Here is a 22,074-nt window from a genome sequence, read left to right as displayed (position 1 = left end):
GAGATTTTAAAAACCATCACTGTTCATATGTATGTGTTATCCAGTGTGGTAGCGCATGCCTTTAGTCCCAGCACTTAGGCAGATGAACTCGGTGAGTGTAAAACTACCCTGGTCTGCTATTTGAGTTCTAGGCCAGCCAGGGCTATACAGTAAAATCCTGTCTCTAAAACAAAACAACAGAAATGAACATGAGCACAAACATAGGACTGTGGAGATAGCTCAGCAGATAAGGGTACCTACTGTTAGACTTGATGACCAGAGTTGAAGCTGAAAGTCAAACATGGTGGAAAGAGGAACCTGATTCCTACAAATTGTCCTCTGAACTAAACATACACACACATACAACAAACAAACAAAATGGTGCAAAGCATTAGTATTTCTGTACCAACAAAAAATTCTCAAATATATAATATCTAATAGGCCTAATTTTATGCTTAGTTTCTGGTTTTCTCAAAATTGTTTTTGTTATGTTATTGTCTGTTTGTTTTTGACTGGGTCCTGTAGCTGGAGCTAGCCTCGAACTCACTACAAAACTAAGAATAACCTTGAGCGTTTGGACCTCCTGCCTTCACCTTCTGAGTATTGGAATTTCCATTTTGGGTTTCTTTCTTTTTAAGACAGGGTCTCAGTTTGTAGCCTGTGCTGACCTCAGCATCACTGTGTAGTTCAGGCTGGCTCCAAGCTCATGGCAGTCATTTGTCTCTCCTTGTGAATGCTGGAATTAGTGTGAGCCACCACACTGGTATTAGAATTGCTATTTTTAAAACACAAATTGTTGTTTATTTCAATCAGGATCAAAAGTCTTGTGAGGAATGTTTTGTTTCAACAGTCATGTTCTGGTTTTACCTTTTCTTTGTTACAGGTTAGAACCTTCTGAGAGCCTTGATGAAAACCAGAGGAACCTCCTTCAAATGACAGAGAAGTTCTTCCATGCCATCATCAGTTCCTCCTCAGAATTTCCATCTCAGCTGCGAAGTGTCTGCCATTGCTTATATCAGGTATGCTGAAGGTTTGGGATTGCCACTCCCAATCCAAAGCAAAATAAAAGGAATGCTGTGCATAAACGTAACTTTTATTTTCCTCTTTTAGTTGTTGTCTCGGAGGCTTACGGCCTCCGTTGCTGACCGAGGCCTATTCTTGGAAGCTCGTAGACTCCATATAATCTAACCTAGGTCTAGAATGTTTTCAGCCTCTGAGACTTACTGCTTAATAAGCTCACCCTTTCTGGTTCTTTCTGAGCTCACTGCTGGCTGGTTCAGCTCAGCTATTCTGGTTCAGACTCCTCTCTCAGCAACCTTATTCACTCTTGCTTTTCTCTTAGCCTCTGAATTATTCTGCTTGGCCTCAAACTAACTCCAGCAATCTTTTCTAATCTTCTGGCTTCTTCTCATTTTCTGGCTTGTTGTGTCTTCACCTGTGTCTTGCTTGTTATCTCATTCAACCACTCTCTGTAAAACTCTCCCCGTAAAACTGCCTCACCTCTTTCTCTCTCTCTCTGCATTCCCTCTTTAGTAGCTTCCCTTTCCCCTCTCTTCATGTGAGAGTTGTACATATCCTATTCTGTCAAATCTTTCTCTGATTCATCTGTACTTCTGCCCCTCAATTTAACATCACTTTCAACTTCTACAAGCTAACTTTACTTTCGTGGATTAGGATTAAAGGCATGGACCTAAGCTTTTCTTTACCTGAAACTTTCTCTATACCTGGCTGGTCTTGAACTAGGATCTGCTTGCCTCTGTCTCCTGGATTAAAGGTGTGTTTGTATTCCAGCCACATCACACAGACCTAGAAGGTCCCTGGACGTGATCTCTTGCCAGAGCAGCCATGTTCTAAATTAAAATTCCTCTACAGCTGTGTAGAGTCAGCTGCTGACCATCATCTGGACACATAATTTAATGTGGAATAGAGAGACAGCTCGGTGGTTAAGAGTACTGGCTGCTCTTGCTGAGGACCCAGGTTTGGTTTCTGTCACCCACATGGTGATTCACAACCATCTTATAACTCTAGTTGCAGGGAATTGAGTGCTCTTCTGACCTCCTCAGGCACCAGGCATGCATATGGTGCATATATATGCAAGCAGGCAGAACGCTTACACACATAAGATAAAATAAATCTTAAAAATAAAATTTTAAAGAGCTATTGTTAGATTGGCTTTGAAAGAAACATTTATATTTTCTTCAGAGACATATAAAGAACTTTAAGGAAAATAAATTAATCTTCCTAGGGTTGAAAGCAGCTTAAAATTTCACTGAATGTACCAAAATGAGGTATATTATGCATTTTTGCTTATCTTCTGCCTAAATTACTTACAAGAACTTTCACACTTGAGGCAACTTCATTGCTTTTTGCATTATAAATGACTTGTTCTGTAATTTTGGTTTCTGCTCTAAGAGATCATTGATTTGTGTCCTTTCCTCTCAGGGCTGCCTCAATTGTCCTGTATATTTAGTACAGAATGCTGCTTGTAACATACAGTCTACCGTAATCCAATAGCTAACAGATTTGCTAACACTGTTATGGCAAATGGTGCTCCTGAGTTCAGATGTCCACAGTGATTCCCTCCATAATGAAAGAATAAGGCCTGTGTTCTTCTGTAGCTTCTGTTTTTAAATTGCATATTCAGTTTTAGAAATAATTTATTCCAAGGGGTGACCTATAAATGTTTATTAACTTTTCAAAGAGGAAAAAAAAAATAACATAGGGCCTGGGGTTTGGAATAAGGGTGCAAATAGGGAAAGATTTTTAACATTTACCAAAATCCCACGCATTTATCTGATTTTGCAGTGTCATCCCAACTTTTTTTTTTTTTTTTTTTTTTGGCGTGCAGCTTCAGTTGCTTAGAGACATTAACATCATCAGTGAAATCACCATTTTAAGAAGCTATGTGAAGCTGCTGTGTGAAATTTTCCCCACTGCTATTTTGAAAGATGTATCTGCTGTGTCTATAAAAAGAAAACTTTGCATGCATAGAAATATAATAAAATGCAGTAGCATTCAGTTTTCTGGATGTGTTCTGAGTTCACTGCCTTTCAAAAAGCTTTCAGAAAGCTCCAGGAAGCTCAGGGAAGTTCCACGTAGTCTATTCAGCTAGTTAAATGTGAGGCTAGAGAATGGGTTAGTTATAGTATAAAGTGTTGTGCATTGCTATTTTCCCGTAACTTTATCCTTAGGCTTTTCTTTAAATTTACTTCAGTTGTTTTCTGTTTGTAAAATGAGCCTAACAAGAAACAGCACACATCTAAAAGTCTGAATCGGCTTCTTAGTTTGCAGAAAGAAAATGGGCTTCTAAAATGGCAGTGGCCTTGTCTCGGTTGAAAGTGAATGAGAAATGTACCAATCACATGGTCTGTCCTATTGGACTTTAATAGAAGCTCTTCGTGTGCCTGCCTCCATAATGAAAAATGTCTGTATCATCAGCAAACTTGGACACAGCAGTTTGAGAGCATGATGCTAGTAATGTAAAAAGAATCGGACACTTAAGAAGCATCTAGGAAATATTTCATGAAGAAATAAATAAGCAGGATTCTTGCCAGCCTTCCTAGTTAGGTGCGAAGGGAAACGGTGAAGACAGGGAAGTGCTGATTGGTGGATCACTACCACTTGTGCTGTGCTGTGCTGCTTAGAGCACACCTCACAACAGCCTGCATTGCCTTTATACTTGAATTACCGCATTAAAGCATCATGGAAGACGCGATGCAAATGTTATGTTACACATTTTTAAGTGGGTAAACTTACTGCAGACTACCGCGGAGCAAAGTTTATGTTATAACTAAGATTTTGTTTTTAATAAACAAATTTTACAGAGACCAAAGAGAAAGAAATAAAAATGCTTCAGACTGATGAGTTTTTTTCATTGAGTCTCCTTACTAACTTGTTTTCTGTTTTGTTAGCGTCTTTTTATTTGTTTTTTTTTTTCTCTTTAGGCTTTTACTTGCCCTTGTAACTTTGGCAGTGACATAGTGGTACCTTTGTACCTCCGTGCTCTGCTGTGAAGCATAGGAACCCGTCTCTCTTTTTCTCAGTAAAGAGAGCTCCTGCTTTGGGGATCTGCTGGGGAAGCTCTCAGAGCTAAGTGAGTGTATTGCTAGCAGTTTACTCATTTAGTCTTTTTACCTGAGTCCAGATTTGGGTTTTTAAGCCTTTTTGTTTCTTGTTAGCAGCTCTATGTATTTGCCTTCTTTATTTAGAAAAGATGGTTAATAAGCCAGACATGGTGGCATACGCCTTTAATCCCAGCACCCGAGGAGGCAGAGGCAGGCATATCTCTATGAGTTCAAGGCTAGCTTGTCCAGGACAGCCAGGGCTGTTACACAGAGAAACCCTGTCTAGAAAAAAACAAAACACAAAACAAAACAAGATGGTTAATGCCTCATAAGAATAGTAGTTCTTTGTAAATGTATGGCAGATTTATAATTAAACTATTTTTCTCATGTAATAATTTTTTTTCTTTCTGATAAATTTGGAACAAAGAAAAAATAATCCCTAGAGTGAGTATTCAGTTCTGGTAAGCAAACAGGGATTCAGCTACTGTGATTTTAAGTAAACATCATCTTTTCCAGTAAAGCTTCTTCTCCAAATGAGTTTATACACATATGTTAAAGCTCCAAATGGTAATCACATACCATATTGAAGAGGGGGAAAAAAAAACACTGCATATTTACATGGTGTAGTTTTGTAAACAGTCTTAAAGCCTGAAGCAAAGCTTGCTGAGATGAGCTTTTACCTCTGCCTCCTAGGCCTAAGATAGTGTTGGTATTTAGGTATACAGGAGCTACTGGATGGATGGATGATAAGTGGATGATGAATGGGTGGGTGATGATGATTGATGAATGGATGGATAAATGGGTGATGGACGGATAGACGATGGATGGATGGGTGAATGATGGATGGATAGATGGATGAAGGATGGATGAATAGCTGATGATGGTTGATGGATGGGTAAGTGGATGATGGATGGATGAATGATGAATGAATGTGATGGAAAGATAGATAGATAGATAGATAGATAGATAGATAGATAGATAGATAGATGATGGATGGATGGATGGATGGATGGATAGATGGATTGGTGGGTGGTTGGATGATAGATGAATGGGTAATGAACAGAGGGATAAATGATAGATGGATATATGGATGGATAGATGATGGATAGATGATAAATGGTGGGTAGATAGATGGATGGATTTAAAACCGACTTTATGCTCAAGTAATTTGTGGATTATGGTTTTTGCTGCCTTGGAATTGCTAGAATAAGATGCTGTGTATCTGGATCAAAAAGTTTGTGTAAGTTTTATTGTTTTGAGAAAGTCTTTTGTAGTTCAAGTTGGGCTTGAACTCTTGACTCTCTTGCTTTCACCTCCCAAAGGCTAGGATTACAGGTATTTGTCATTATAACTGCCTTTTAAGTCTTAAAATAGGAGAAACATAATAATTGGTATAATCCAATCAGAAGTCTTAATTTTGAAGAAATCTTCTGTAGCTCTAAGTGATGAAACACATCTTTGTGTGAGTTTGCATGAATTTTTTTTGTTTGTTTGTTTTTTGGATGGGGCAGGGCAGTCTGATAATCATCAGATTATAGTCATCATCTATCATAAGTGAAATTTTTAATCATATTTAAGTTTGATTCTGTAATAGTCTCTGCAGTTCCTTACCTTTGGTATTAATTAACTTTGTTTCCTAGTTGATGCTAACATTCTTTTCCCAAATTCAGCAGCTTTTAGTAGACTGACTCGCACCGTTTCAGGAAGCACTCTGCAAACATTGCAGGATGTGAGATTATAATAATAATTCTTTAAAAGATGGATTTTAGATTCAGAGTCTCTAAAGTTTGTTTTTTGCATATCTAGCCATTTAATAACATCTTAATTAACTGCCAGGTATTGGAAAAATAACTCTTAAGTCAATTGAAGGATACACAGAGAAGTATTTTATATATCAGAAAAATTATGTAGACACAATATTTTAAGTGTGCGGCATACTTTATAACAAATATTTTATGTAAAATGTATCAAAAGCTAGGAATATTGACTCAAGTGTAAATATTCCTCATATTCGCTTGAGGACAACTTTTCTGTGACTTATAGCCAGAAATAGTAGATATGATTGGGTCTCAATATTTCTTGCTGTTTATTTTGTGCTTGGCTTAAAAATGTAATAAAAATTAAAATCCAGGATTAAACTTCATCCCTCAAAATTCAGTTGATTTCTACATTTTTTGTTGGTTCCATTTGTGTTACATTTACCGTGTAATTTTATGTACAAGCCAACATTGTTTTTGTTGCTGTATGTAGTCGGTGCTGTGACTTGTTTGTGCTCATCTCTGTTCTGTAGGCAACTTGCCACTCCCTACTGAATAAAGCTACAGTAAAAGAAAAAAAGGAAAACAAAAAATCAGTAAGTTTGGAGAACTTTTTATTAGCTGTTTCTTTCGAAGCAAACCCAAAATCTTTGCTATTTGTTAAGAACATCTTCACTTCAGCTATTTGACCTTCACTGTAAAATCATTCTACTAATTCTGGCACAAAATAGCTCTCATTTCAATTAACCCTGGAATTAAGTTACATTGAAACACTCTCTGTGTTCCTTTGGTTTGATTTATCCCAAAGGCATTCTGTGTGCGTTTATTACATTGAATACCCTTGATCTAATTTTACTGTTATTTTTTAAATTGTAAATGAATGGGAAAGAAACTTAATTTCAAGGCTTTAGAGGATGCTGACTGTCTTCATTCTTGCTTCTTGTTTGCAGATCATGCGAGTGGTTTCTTTTCCTAGAAACAAAAGCATTTCTTAGTAAATAAATTATGGATAGGAATGTGTCGTTCTTTTCCTGCTGGGGCTAGACCTCAAACTCAGGATGCACATACTACAACTACCAAAACCAAGGCTCACTTTCTCAATCTAATCTAAAATTGCTAAATTTTAATTTTTACTCCTTTTAGTCTTACCTTGATGGTCTCAGCCACCCCTGATTTAGACATTTGATCACAGACATTTTAATGCTTTTACCTCAGAGGAAAATACACATTAAGTTACTTTAGTGAAAAGAAAACACAGTGGGGTCACGTTTATACAGAAGCATATCATTATGCAAACATGAATTTATTGCCTGCTTCTAACCTTGCTTTCTTGTAAAAGGAAGAAAGTTATTATTTTCTTCCTGTGAATGTCATTTGTTCACAGTATAACTTGGCGTTTTTTAAAAAAATGATTATCATCTGCAGGTGTGACTTACCCTCGTCCAGTTTAGACCTGTCTTTGTTCACATGGTCTAACTGATTTTAGAGAATGATGAAAAGAAAATGTTCACAAGTTGGAGGGAGTTTTATTAAGAAGGAATAATTTAAAATCATGTTTGTCTGGTTTCATCTTTCATTTCTTACTTTAGCTTTACATGTATGATTGTATTTAAAATTTGAAACTAAATTAAACTTTAGAGACTCATACTTTTATTACATCCGTTCAGAACTTTCTTTTTGAGTATTTAAGTAAAATTGATCATCTATGAAAAAAGGGATTGGATTGAATGTCTCTCCTGCTTAAAACATTTTCCTCTAATGCTTCAGCATTCTAATTTGCAGCATTTGTGGATTTAACATTATACATCACAACTGTGGAAATTAATTTGCTGTTTCTAACATTCTTAATTTTACTAATATCTTTGTATAGCATAACAAAATTAAAGTCAGGCTTTCTGTGTTTCTTTAGAGCATGTTTTATAGATTTCCTAACATTATTTATTATGGTTTTATATAAAATATTTTTGGAACTTTATTCTAGAAGTTATTTTATATATGTAATGAAGTATATATATGCTAAATTTTTGGAATATATTTCTCAGCACAGGTTGTAGTCCTTAAGAAAATGAGGAGTCTAATTGGCAGTACTTCAGAACAGAAGACAAGCTATAATCATTGAAAACTTAGAATGTCTTTTTTTTAATTGTTTAACAGTACTTATTTTTTTTTTTCTCTTAAGAGCAGCCTGACCTTCTTTGTAATAAGTGAAATATAAAGGGAGGTTTTTGGTTTCTGGTGTTTAGCTATGCTGGTACATTACAGCTGATTGAGTTTGTTATACTCAACATAGTTTATACGTATATACAGGGGAAGTTACCTGCCCAAATCAGACTTTGTAGGATTTCATCATCGTGTACAGCTAATGGTTCTCTGCTGATGTGTAATTTATTATCTGACTTTTGTAGCTCAGCATTACCAAGGGAAGTGGAGAAGGTATTAGCTGATCATTGGTTTCAGCATGTAGACTTAACCAGCATTGACCTTACATGTAGAATATAATTTAGAATATAAATTAGATTTTTATAGACTAAGAAATAAAGAACAACATGCCAGGTGTAGTGGCACATACTTCTAATTCCAGCACTCAGGAGGCAGAGGCAGGCGGATCTCTGAGTTCGAAGCCAGCGAAGTCTACAGAGTGAGTTCCAGGACAGCCAGGGCTACATAGAGAAACCTTGTTTCAAAAAGCCAAAAACCAAACCGGCCAACCAAACAAACAAACAAAAAAACTTGAGTATATGGTGTTGGATAAAAGTACATTGGTGTTAAAATAGTGGTGAAAGAAAAGTGTTTTTTTTTTTTTTATAAATTGACTATTGAAACTTTTTATACAGTATCCCTATTAGTTTTAATTTTTGTTAGGTTTAGGTCCAAAAAATAGAGATATCACCATCAAAGAGATGCATATTTATGACAAATGAAACTTTTTCTGAAACGTGCAGTTTTGAGATTATTTTTAGTGATTTGGAAATGTTCTAAAGTTATAGTAGTTATTTATTAATTTCATAATATTCTTCCTTAGAAGGTAATTAATTCAGACTTTTAAGTTCAGAAGCTAAGTATTTTCAAATATAAACCTGGTTTCAGTATGAGTTGTACTTCATAAGATCTTTTTTCTAGAGAAAAGCAGCAAGTAGCTATCTTTTTGAAACAGGTCTTGACTTCATAGCCTGAATTCGTGGCAGTACTCTTGCCTCAGCTTTCCTCATGCTGGTATTATATGTATGAACCACCACACCCAGTCTCTTAAACAACCACTTCCAAACATATTTTAAAGGCTGTCTGTGTGCAGCCATTATTGATATTTATGAAGACACTGACACAAAAGCTTAATAAACCAGCTAGTTCTTCAAAGGCAAACCATGACGTTAGGCCTCTTAAAACTATTTCAGGATTTTAGTGGATTAAACTGAAAACATAACAACCTGCTTAACATTAAATCTTAAGTGTTTGGTGAACTGGGAGCATGATTCCCCAAAGGTAGTTTTAGCCTTCTTTCTTCTTCATTTAGTTTACTGATATTTTTGTTTCTTTTAATGAAACATTGGATATTCTGAAAGAACTCAGTTTGTCTTTGCACATTCTGAAATTTTATGATGAATTTCATCTTTGCTTTCTTTTTATCAGATTTGAGATTCATAGTACCTCAAAAGGTTAAATAGTATCCTAGAAAAGTAAAGACACTTGAATTTTTTTCTTAATTCTGTATCTAAAATTATATTTCAGCTAAAAATGACAGCTATATTTAGTCAACTCCACAGTTTCCCTGATATCCTAAGGTTGTTCTCTGTGCATGCTGTAAGCACCCAAAAGAACTGTAGCCCAAAGAAGCTGCTGAGTGTAAGTAAATGGGAAAATACAGTTCCCAAGCTTGTTCTGTGGCCAGTTTCTACGACTACCCCCAAAAAATCATTTTCTGAAATCTTCTCTAATTTTTCAAATCAGAAATGATAGAAAATTATTTTGAGATTATAGGTTAGGGGTAAGGACACATTTAAGATACAGACCCTCGGGCTGGAGAGAGGCTCAGTAGTTAAGAGCACTGGCTGCTCTCCCAGAGGCCAAGTTCAGTTCCCAGCAGGCTCGTGGCAACTCACAACCATCTGTGATACTGGTTCTAGGAGATGTGACTCTTTCTTCTGGCCCCTGTGAGTATCAAGATTGTGAGTTTACACAGACCTACTGACATGTAGGCACAGTGCCTAAACATAAAAAACAATGATGTATTAATTTAAACAAACAATTGAATAAATAAATGCAGATCCTGATAAGCATAAAATGAATGAAGTGAGATGGTCAGAGTTAATTTGATGTCATGTCTGAATTAAAGACAAGTATAATACCTGGTTAAAAAAAAAAAGTAAAATGAGATACATTTCACAGAAACCCCATTTCCTCATTTCCCCACCCAAGGACCTTTGAGGTGCAGGGTATTCTTGTGTTCTCAGAAGTGGAAGTGCCAGGGCTCTCCCGTCACAGTCACACCAAACTAGAATTGTTTTTCAAGTATTGTGTGTGTTCTTTAAAAAGAAAAATGTATATAATATATACAAAAATTACATTTTAGAATAATTCAGTTTCCATGAGTTAGCTTTGTTTGCTTATGGTTTTTTGAGACAGGGTTTCTCTGTATAGCCTTGGCTATCCTGGCCTCACTTTGTAGACCAGGCTGGTCTCAAACCATGTATTAGCTTTAAGTGGGAGGTATTAGGAAGAGGTGGAAGGCCGGCTTGTTCTGGGACATTGTCTTCAATCTGGTGTGCCTGTTTCTTTGTATTCTATGCAGAATGTTTGTTTGTTTGTTTGTTTGTTTAGAGAATAAAGGTTTTTTTAATATCAGCGCTGTGTTACTTTTCAAGGAGGGGAGCTATTTCCTGAGCCCTGAAGCTTTTTCTTTTTTCTTTTCTTTCTTTTTCTTTTTTTTACTTATTTGGCAAAAGAATAAATTGAGGTACATAGGGCATAGGGGTTCTGTCTTCTGGTGGGATACTTTTTTCTTTTAGGTCCCCAAGAGTTCCTGTTTCTCCAGTGGTTTAAATAATAGGTAGGTTTTAGGAAGCATGCTTATGGAGAAAAGTTGCTGGCAGGAACATGACTTGTAAGTTTTTCACTCAGTAGAAATCTCATAGAAGATGCACACGATAAGCCGCACGAAAATGTCAGTTTTCACAGGTGTACAAAGTGTAACCGTTTCCTGTTAGGAATAGGGTGTTTAGAAGGTGTGCTATTAGAAACTTGGCTCTCAGGGCCTTAGGAAAGTCACCTGCGCTTTCATGTCTCTAGATCTTAGAAAAATATGCTAATCTTTGTGTGCAAGGAAGTCTACTCTTACTGCCCATAATGACTATAAAGTAAAATCTTTTTCAGGTCTCTTCCATGAGCAAGTTTTCCTTCTCTTTTAATTGTGCCTTTAAAAAGTCACACATTATTACAGTTAAGAATAAAACTTATTTTCTGGTGTTTTGGGAGAAGGAAAAAAATTTAAAACAGATCATCCATAAGAATGGTAATTAAGAAAAAAAATATGGTAATTCAGATTTTGTGCATAGTTTGAACTTCAATCTTTTGTTTCCACTTCGTTATTTCAGTGTGAACTGTCTGCTCAACTCTCAACTCCTTGTTCTTAGGTGGTTAGCCAGCGTTTCCCTCAGAACAGCATCGGTGCAGTAGGAAGCGCCATGTTCCTCAGATTTATCAATCCTGCCATTGTCTCGCCGTATGAAGCAGGGATTTTAGATAAAAAACCGCCACCTAGAATCGAAAGGGGCTTGAAGTTAATGTCAAAGGTGAATTATTTTGATATTCTTGAAATGTTTAATTTCCCTTCCAGCTAAATTTTCAGTTTTTCATGCTCAAAGTACTTGGTCTTCAATTTGGTTTTGAAAGTTCCATCGTTTTCAATTATGTGCATTTTGTTTTAATTGGTTTATATTCCAGAGGAATTCTTTATGTATGTACATGACAGGCCCTATGATGGGAAAATATATTAGCAAATAAGTGTTTGTCTTCCAGTGAGGGTTTTCTGTGTAACTACTCTGGAAATTTTGAGTTAGAAATACAGCTTGTATGGTTTCATTATTATTATTATTAATCTGTTATTACCATTATTAACATTTGAGACTGAGAACATGGGTCATTGTGCACCCAGATAAATGTCAGGAGCAGGGCATAGCATTAACTCTATAATCCCAGCACACGGAGGCAGAGACAGGGTCCCTGGAGCCAGCTGGCTAGCTTGACTAACCGAATCCAAATGCTCCAGGTTCAGGTGAGAGATGCTGTCTTAATATAGAAGATGGAGAATGATGGAAGGAAACACTCAAGTGTCAAACTCTAGCCTCCATATGCCCACACACATGACCAACTCACACACTTGCAAACATGCGCACACATGCGTATATATCATGCACATGCAGTAGATATTTTAAAATATGCTTTATATTTGTAGCATGTATATAATATTTCTTTTTGGAAAGAGAAAATTATATATAGGTTAATTTTTACAGTAAGGAATAATTAATTTGAACTGCCAATAGAAAATATTAATGGGAATTTTATATTTTAATGACTATATTGTATAGATTTCATATTGAAAATAATCTGATTACTCATAATTCTGTTTGTTTAGATACTTCAGAGCATTGCCAATCATGTACTGTTCACAAAAGAAGAGCATATGAGGCCTTTTAATGATTTTGTGAAAAGCAACTTTGACTTGGCACGAAGGTAAGCAACCCGACTCTTCAGGGATTGTCATGTTTCCATTTCACTTGAATCTGTGTCTACATTAAATTCCTGTGTGTGATCCCTCCATCCCATTTTTAGATTAAGAACACATTTTTGTCTTATTTCATTTTAAGAGACATTGTGAAAAATCTATACACTCTTACTTTTACAGTAGTTTTCTTATTTGGAAACTGATAGGAACTTTTGGCATTCCCTAACTTTGGCGTTGCTACAGAATGGCTTCAAGAAAATTTCTTTTATTAAAAACTAAAACCAAGTGATACAGATACAGAATAGAGTGTTTTAGCGTTAATAACAACTTTTTTAAAAAATAATTTATTTATTTTTATGTGCATTAGTATGAAGGTGTCAGATCCCTTAGAACTGGAATCACAGACAGTTGTGAGCTGTTGCTGGGAATTGAACTGGGGTCCTTTGGAATTGTAGGATGTGGAGATGGCTTAACCATTGAGCCATCTTTCCAGTCCACACCTTTTTTTTTTTTTTTTTTTTGAAGTATATCTGGATTTAAAACAGTACTCTGTAAACCAAATAATGCAGAAATACAAGCTTTTGTGTATGAAGAGGCAGATAACCGCTGAGGCTTGAAGACTGTGTATCCATAACTAATCATTTACTTTAGTCCTTGAGTTGTTGGTTTATTTGTGACCTCAGAGAAATGTTGTATTTGCTGGAGTTTATTCTAAAGAAAACAGGTGAGATGCTTCCTGAGAAAGTGCTTCAAGCAGACGTTGATCTCCAGAAATTGCTTTGCAGCAGGAGAAACTGAAGCCCAAGTTCTCAGCTCAAAGGAGATTTATTTACCAGTAAAGAAGGGACAGTGAATAGTAAGAGGCAGGGGATAAGAGGAGACTAAGACTGGAGACAAAAGACAAAAGACTGGAGACAGAGGAGGAGAGAGAAGGGAACAAGAGAAAGGGGCAGCGGTATTCCCCTGGGAAGGGTTCAGTGGATGACAAGGACTGCCTCTGGATAGAGAGGAGACAGACATGGCCCACAGGAAAATGGAGGTTTATAAAGGTAAAAGGGGAAACCCTGTGTTAAGGTAAATTGGTTAATTATAATTGGGTATGTTAAGGTGGTCAAAGGGGCCTTTGATTGCTGGACTTCCATAGTCAACCTCAGGAGCTGGAAGTGGCCAAAAAAGGGAACAGACCTTGGTGGCTAACTTTAGGAATGTAATCTAACGGTTTTTAGCAAGTCAGAGGGAATGGGGAGAGGGCAAAAGCCTGCATCCCTTCAGAAACCTAGCTGATGTCTCTGATGTAGACACCCACCGTCTGCAGCTGCAATTCCCGACCTTTGCTGTTTTCAGGTAGAAAATAACTTTCGAGAGAGAGAGAGAGAGAGAGAGGGAGAGAGAGAGAGAGAGCGCCAAAATTCCAATCGTGGTCTGTCAGCAGGTGGTATAACTTTAAGAGAAGTCTTTACCTCGGCTTCTAGTTATTTATCTATAAGATACTAGGTTGTTTTTCAGATTTCCCCCATCTATGTTGTCCTCCGGCTTCTGATGCTGAAGTGGAAACAAAGTGTCAGAAGTGGAAAGCCAGTTTTCTCCATGTGCTTCTTGTGTTTATTGTGGGCATCGCTCTCCACTTTTGCAATCAGTTACTATATTACTAGACTCTGTATAAATTTAATGCATATATGAGTATACCTGGTGTTAAAATTCTACTGGCTTTGAATTTTTGCAGATTTTTCCTTGATATAGCATCAGATTGTCCCACGAGTGACGCAGTAAATCATAGCCTTTCCTTCATCAGTGATGGCAATGTGCTTGCTTTACATCGGCTGCTTTGGAACAATCAGGAGAAAATTGGCCAGTATCTTTCCAGCAACAGGTATGTTTTCCCAGTCTTGGGGAAATGAAATACTTAGTTTAAATTGAATTAATAAAATTATTGATCCTGAATTAATAAAATTATTGATCCTGAAAAAAACTTTGCAGCTTTTTTTTTTTTTGCACTAACAATTTTGATTTGGAAAGAGAAATGGAGACTTACATGCACATGGCAAAAACTGACTCATGTTAAATGATCAACAACACCAGCTGTCCTGCTTATGATGCTATTAAGTGAATGCAAATAAAGCTGCATGTAGAGAGTACCCAATCAGCCAGGCGTGGTATGGTGCACTTCAATCCTAGCACTTGGAAGGGAGGTGGCTCTCTGTGAACTTGAGGCCAGCCTGGTCTACATAGAGAGTTCCAGGCCTCCCACGGCTGTCTAGTGAGACCCTGTCTCAGAGAGGAAATGCAAAAGAGAGAGAAGGAGAATGTAACTGAAATTATTTGGAAATTCTTTTATTAGCTTTTTAGTCAAAATGTCTTCTGACATAAATTACTTGTTTTTTTGTTTTGTTTTGTTTTGTTTTTTCTGAGAGTTCTTTCCTTTTGAGTTTATATAGAATCATAGAAGGCTCCCATTTATATCTGAGAAGTTCCATTAGGTACCAATTTAAAAATACTATTTTCTCATTTATGAGAAAGGCAGACCATAACACTAAGACTAAACAATTAGGAGATGGGAGTTTAAAAGAAGACTTCTTAGTCCGGTATGAATTATTAACAGACTGAAATAGTCATGGACATAACATAACTGATGTGTGCCACTAAAATATCCTCGTGACAACTAAATAACCAGGAACTTTTTGTGTTGTTGTTTGTTTTTGGAGACAGGGTTTCTCTGTGTAGCCCTGGCTGTCCTGGAGCTTGCTCTGTAGACCAGGCTGGCCTCAAACTCACAGAGATCCTCCTGCCACTGCCTACTTAGTGCTGAGATTAAAGGTGTGCACCACCACCCAGCAGTAACCCGGAACTTTTAAAGATGAACATTCTTGTCTCTTTTGTGATTTGAATACATGTTTAAGTTTGGTGTTTTAAAATGTACTGCTTTAAAATAATACATACTTCTTTTCTTTGATTGATTGATTTATTGTGTATTCAGTGTTCTGTCTGCATGTACACCTGCATGCCAAAAGAGGGCATCAGAGCTCATTATAGATAGTTGTGAGCCACCATGTGGTTGCTGGGAATTGACCTCAGGACCTCTGGAAGAACAGCCAGTGCTCTTAACCTCTGAGCCATCTCTTCAGCCCCAAGTAATACATATTTCAAACATGAAAATATAGACAGTGATTTGACAGTTTCATGTTTGTCAACTAGCTTGAACATTATGTAATTTTGATATGACCACAGGTCTTTCTTTATAAGATTTTATTTGCTGAGATGGAGGTGAGGGAGAGCGAGGGAACATAGACTGAATAAGTATGCAAACATAGCCTGTGGGGCCATTCTTACTCAAACTAGCATACTGCTCTTCTGGACCACACAAGTTTGAGTCCTAGCACCCATTTCAAAGAGCTCACAACCACCTCTTAATTTTAGCTCCAGAATGCACTTATAATGACTTCTGGACTTCTGGTCTCACACACACACACCCACATATGTAAAATAAAAAATAAAATAAATCTTTAAAAACATGAATTTTTGAGCTGTGTATGGTAGTATACACAAGTATGATCCCAGCACTGGGAAGCTGAGGTAAGAGGATCATGAGTTTGAGGCCAGCCTGGGCTAATTATAATAAGACCCAGTCTTCAAAAAAAAAAAAGTGCATAAAAGGTAATTAGTTTGGGGGTGGAGAGATAATTCAGTTTAAGCGCACTGGCTGCTCTTCCAGAGGACTCGGGTTCAATTCCCAGCACCCACGTGGCAACTCATACCTGTCTGTAATTCATGCATGTGACATGTCTTCATATGTGGAGACATACACAGGTAAAATACCAATACACATCAACTAAAGGTTTAAAAAAAAAAAAAAAGATAATCAGTTACCTCTGATTACATATGCCCATGATCTCTTTTCTCAAGACAGATTCTTTTTACTATAAGGAAAAGTAGATGAGAATGTTACAAGTATCTAAAAAATAATTAAACTTAAAACAGTAAATTTTACAAGTAGGAAATGGTCATGCTTCTTAGATCATGAGATCTTTCGATGCTGCTTACAAATCAGCCAGGAATAAGTAGCTGAAAGAAAAGCAACCAAGCCAGGTGTGCTGGCGCATGCCTGTAATCCCAGCACTTGGGGAGGCAGAGACAGACAGATCTCTGTGAGTTCTAGGCCAGCCTGGTTTACAGAGTGAGTCTAGGACAGCCAAGGCTACACAGAGAAACCCTGTCTGGGGAGGTATGGATGGGGGTGAAAAAGAAAGGAAAGGGAAGAAAGGAAGAAAAGAAAAGAAAGAAAGACAGAAAGAAGGAAGGAAGGAAGGAAGGAAGGAAGGAAAGCAGGCAGTCAGCGACAGTCTAAGACAATGTTAAAATACCCAGTTAATGTGAAGTACCATTTCCTAAACATTGTTGTTGCCAGGGATCATAAAGCTGTTGGAAGACGACCTTTTGATAAGATGGCCACACTTCTTGCATACCTCGGTCCTCCAGAGCACAAGCCTGTGGCAGATACACACTGGTCCAGCCTTAACCTTACCAGTTCAAAGTTTGAGGAATTTATGACCAGGTAAAACACAACTTTGAAAGGATTATTGAATTTTGAGGGGTTGAGAAACAAAGTTTACCACCAGATCACTTATTAAATGTGCTTATATTACATTAACATGTCATATTTTTTTAGGTAATATTTCTTTTTTCATTTAATTTGTTTTGAATGAGGAAAAGATAATCCATTTATGGAATCCAGTTACTAAATGCCAGAAGTATTTTTAATTAATTATTTTTTTATTAATTACAGTTTATTTCCTTTGTATCCCAGCTGTAGCCCCCTCCCTCGTCCCCCCTGAACCCCACCCTCCCTCTCTCATCTCCTCCCATGTCCCTCTCTAAGTCCACTGAGAGGGGAGGTCCTCCTCCCCTTCCCTCTGACTCTGACCCTATCAGGTCTCATCAGGACTGGCTGTATAGTCTTTCTCTGTGGCCTGGTAAGGCTGCTCCCCCCGTCAGGTGGAACATGTCATATTTTGTTTTGCTTTTATATACTGATTTTCTTATAAAAAGTACGGTGTCTCACGAAATGATAGCTTGTTATCTAGCTTTGATAATTTTTTGTTTCTTTTTTTACATTTGCTTATTTTGTGTGTGCATGCTGGTGTGTCCTTCCCTGCCCACAGCTAGTATGTGAAGTCAGAGAACAACCTACAGGAGCCGATTCTCTCTTCCCACCCTGTGGGTCCCGGGGATCAAGTGAAGATTGTTACTTTTACCTGTTTGAAACATATTGCAGGTTCTCTTTGACATGTTTTTAATTTAATACTTTCAAGAACACATAGATAACATTACTTTTACATTATAGTTATGGAGAATACATTAAACAGATATAACTATACACCTGATTCATGTTTCTTTTGGTTTTAAATCCTGAATTCTTACTACTCTACTAATACATTTTTAAATCCTTCAAAGAGTTAATAGTTTTAACTACTTTTAGATTAAGGCCCAGACAATATAGTACACTTAAGTATTGCTACAACAAACATTCCTCTGGACATTGGCTTTGCATCTCATTTGGAGGACTCTCAATCTGTCAACTTAAAGATTCTCACTGCAAGACTTAGGTTTCATGTTTGCTGTATATTTCTTTATACTTCACAAATGCTGCATTGTGACTCTGAGTTGGTTGTTTTAGTCACAGGACATGCCAAAGACAGAAAGAAAACACTCTCATTTGACATTCTGAAGTTAATTTACAAAAGTTAAGTTATATAGTAAGACCCTGTTTTGTAGAGGAGAGGGAGAAGGAAGATAGAATGAGAAAATTCAACTCAATATATATTTACAGAAGCCACATTTAGTGAGAATAGGAAAAGGTAATATATTGGTAGAGCTAATGGATATTAACCTTCCATTCATATCCCAGGATTTGTAAATCACTTAAAACATCAGATTAAAAAAACACATTGAGTTTTAGCAGAATATATAAAAATTTAAGTCGTGCTCTTTCAGAAATCTGTTTCAATACATATGCTAATTTAATGTGAAAAAAGTATTGAGAACGAGGATGGACTAAAACGCTGAATCATCAGACAAAGGATGTTCATGGCTGTTTGTGAAGATACACTTATAAAAATGAAAGAAGAAAATACAGGGGAAGGAAGGCCCTTCTCATCTCTGTAAAATCCCTAAACTAAAGAAGATTGATGAAGTGTACTTGCAAGGAAAAAAAAAAACAAAAACAAACAAACAAAGTAAAAATCCTTTTATCTGGGAAAACATACCATGATTAAAAAGTAGTCCTGTGGCTCCTCTCCCTGTCCATTCGTGTTAAGTAGCCCCAAGAGAACTCTCATGACTCAGGAAAACACTGTCATAGTTTATCCTTAAGAAAACCTATTACTTTGTCATTATTTTGTTGTTCTTTAATGTTACTGTTGATTAATCATATTTTTAAATTTTTAACTACTCAGCAATCTGTGTAAATTCTGTAAGTGACGCTGTTTTTTGTTTTAGGCATCAGGTACATGAAAAAGAAGAGTTCAAAGCTTTAAAAACGTTAAGCATCTTCTACCAAGCTGGCACCTCCAAAGCTGGGAATCCTATTTTCTATTACGTTGCACGGAGGTAAGAAACATGCTTTAGTCTCTTTTAATAGAATTTCTCAAATGATAGCACATGAAGAAAGGTGATAGGCTTTATTGTTTTCCTTTTTGAATTACTAGCCCTTAAAGACATGCTTCCCTGGATAGTCTGTCATCTATCTCAAGAGGCTGCTCGGTCTTGGGTATTACTTTCAGAGTATTCACCTCACACTGTTGTCTCTCTGGTATATTAGATGTTAAAATACCACCACGAGGAGTTATATCAAAGTGAGAGGTCAGAAGGAGCTCTCATTTGTTTTCAGGTATATTCTGATTTTATGATACCTGCAACCCAACAATCAGAGCCACCCTACCCCCTTCTTAAGAAGAAAGAAAACTTGAAGAGCCTGTTCCTGAGAACTTTTAGCAGTGTGATATGTGAGACTGAATCAGGGAGATTTAAGAAATAAATTTCAAGAGCTGTGGGAAATGTCTGGAAAGATGGACAGAGGTGGCCTGGAAAATAGACTGTGGTTTCCTCCATCTCGCTGTGAGCCTTCTCCATAGGTATGGGCTTGCCTTGCTTTCCCTGACATGTGAAAAACTAATGTGTGATGGTACTTTGGTTCGTCTCTTTCTTCTTCCCATGAGAATGGCATTCCTCAAGCTGGGCGAACTTTGACAGTGAAGTGATGCTACACGGCAGCCAGTGATGTGGAAATGTCAAGGACAGTCGAGCAGCTTTGGGACTTAGTCTTTCTGAGTTTCCCAATCTTAACAGAAACTGATTTGTTATGTTAATTGACTTAACAGTCGTGAATAGCAAAAAGCTGGCAGATTAAGATATCATACAAAGTGGGAGAAGAAAGAAGGATGGAAAATGTGAAAGTTGTTTAACTAGATATTCAGCTGTCCAGAGCACTGGGGAACCAGGGAATAGTAAAAGTACAGCCGATTGCATTTATCTCTGCCCATCCTTTTTAACAACTTTAAGGAATGTCTTCTTGTTCTAGCCAAGTGTGTTGTTACATTTCTAATTACGACACTCAAGAGGATGGGACAGGAGGGTGGCATTGAGTTAGAAGGGCACCCTGGGCTGCAGAGTGAAACCCTATCTCAAAAAACAAACAAACAAAAAAACCTTCCTCCAAAAATGGGAGGAAAAAAAACACCCCCTTATCTTTTCATGAAACTTTGTTCTTGTCTCAGTTGCTATTTCTAAGATAATTTTATTAATTTTCTTTTGCACATAAGCATGTTCATTTCAACTTTAGTCTTTAGTACGACCAGGGTATTTTGGCTTTTCCTGTTATATCTAAGTTGCAAGGACAGGAGAGGGAGGTAGATCTGTGCCTCGATTCCCAGCCCCCTCTGAAGTCTTTGTAGTTTAAAGGTAGCAAAACGAAGAACATGTGGAAGTTGGATTTTTTTCCCCCTTTAGGATAAGAAACTGTAAGTTTGTGTTCTTTCTCTGTTGGATCTAGCAAAGGCTAAGGAAAAGCAGATTTGCCTTCCAATGGGCTTCCTCAGTGGGGTTGTCATAGCTGTGTGCTGTGCCTGCCTAGCACAGCTTTCACGTTGCCAGGGATTCTCACTCTGCTGCTTAGTAGCTGTTCCCACCCTTCATTTCTGAGAAGAAAGTACTCTTGATAAACTGCTGCTCTTTCCTGTATGATTTTGTAACAAACTAAGTTACATGTTTTGTTTTGTTTTGTTTTGTTTTTTACAGTTTTGGATATGACCTTGCTAAGTCAAAATTTCAATACTTTGGAGTTTTTGTGTTTTGCTTTATGTTTTGAAATAGGACCTCACCAAATAAGCCTGGCTAGCCTAAAACTCAGGATTATTCTGCCTCAGCCTCCTGAATGCTGGTTTTGGGTTTTTTGTTGTTGTTGTTTTTTGTTTTTTGTTTTTTTAATGTGTTTGAGAGTGCATGTCTATCTGTGCACCCTGCTGCCTTCAGAGGCCAGAGAGAGTGTCACAGCCTCTGAGCTGAAGTTACACAGTTGTGAGTAGCCATGTGGGTGCTTGAAATTGAACCTGGATCCTTTGGATATACAGCTAGTCCTCTTAACTGTAGAGCCATCTCTCCAGCTCTGAGTGCTGGTCTTATAGCCATGTGTTCTAATGGTGCCCTTTTGGTTTCTGAGATCTAGTAGAGTTCCTTCTGGCCCTCATTTTCATGGGGTCTGATGCTTAGCTCCAAGACACATGGGCACAGTGGAGGCCATGTTTCTCATTGACTGGCAGTAAGTGAAGGCTTTCTCTGTACAGCTTCCTTGTCAGGTCGCTCTAGAGTCTGGCTTCTTTGCTGGCATTCCCATATTTCAGTGGCTTATATAGACTACTGTATGTTAGGAAAAATTTTTGGAATTGTGGATTCCAGTCCCTACAGATATTTAAGAGCTGAGGTGTCAGTTGAGGTATTGTAGTGTAGGCTTTGGTGATTATCGTATCTCTTACTTTCTCAATAAAATGGGCCTAAAGAAAAGCATGAATCAGAGTAGAGCCATCCTAGGTGCAAACAGATCTAAATCACAAATCCTGCTAAAACCAACATACACTTTGTTTCTTGGAGTTGTGTTCAGCTCCATCACATGGTTTGCTGATTTCTGTATCATTCTCTCTTTAGTTCAGCCAGTAACCCCTTTATTACCTCAGTATTGCATACCTGAAGTTCTTGAGAGGAAATCCATGGGTTAGCTGAAAAGTACCTTTGTTAAGAAGACTTTCCTAGCCATGTGCATGTGCGGCCCAAGAGTTGTGTATTTCAAAATGTAACTATTTAATCTTCATCAGTGACTGTTCTTAGGTATGGGTTTTAGTTATTTTAAATTAGGTCTTCATGATGTAGTCATACCATATGATACTTTGGAAATGTCTTTTTTTTAAGTTTTATTTGTTTTTATTATTTTATGTATATGTGTGAGCACACACACACACACATATATGGGCACATATGTATGCATATGTATGGACACACACATGCACACTCA

The 22,074-nt window shown here is 37.2% G+C and overlaps 1 protein-coding gene across 8 annotated transcripts in view; it reads left to right on the top strand.

Annotated features, from left to right (window-relative positions):
• Nf1 (neurofibromin 1) overlaps window positions 1–22,074 on the top strand; it is a 236,597-nt gene that overhangs the window by 119,748 nt on the left and 94,775 nt on the right. For 6 of the 8 annotated variants that reach the window (XM_060387187.1, XM_060387184.1, XM_060387185.1 and 3 more), the window contains 7 exons: window positions 863–998; window positions 6,334–6,396; window positions 11,428–11,586; window positions 12,429–12,526; window positions 14,242–14,388; window positions 16,921–17,067; window positions 19,011–19,121. In XM_060387187.1, the coding sequence (XP_060243170.1) occupies window positions 863–998; window positions 6,334–6,396; window positions 11,428–11,586; window positions 12,429–12,526; window positions 14,242–14,388; window positions 16,921–17,067; window positions 19,011–19,121 (861 nt within the window). The remainder of the gene's footprint in view (window positions 1–862; window positions 999–6,333; window positions 6,397–11,427; window positions 11,587–12,428; window positions 12,527–14,241; window positions 14,389–16,920; window positions 17,068–19,010; window positions 19,122–22,074) is intronic. The other 2 variants (XM_060387188.1, XM_060387186.1) reach the window with 1 other exon arrangement.

Source organism: Meriones unguiculatus, chromosome 7, assembly GCF_030254825.1.
Source record: "Meriones unguiculatus strain TT.TT164.6M chromosome 7, Bangor_MerUng_6.1, whole genome shotgun sequence".
Classification (NCBI taxonomy): Eukaryota; Metazoa; Chordata; class Mammalia; order Rodentia; family Muridae; genus Meriones; species Meriones unguiculatus.
Note: the sequence above shows the minus strand (reverse complement) of the source record. Positions and strands in the feature narration are given on the sequence as shown.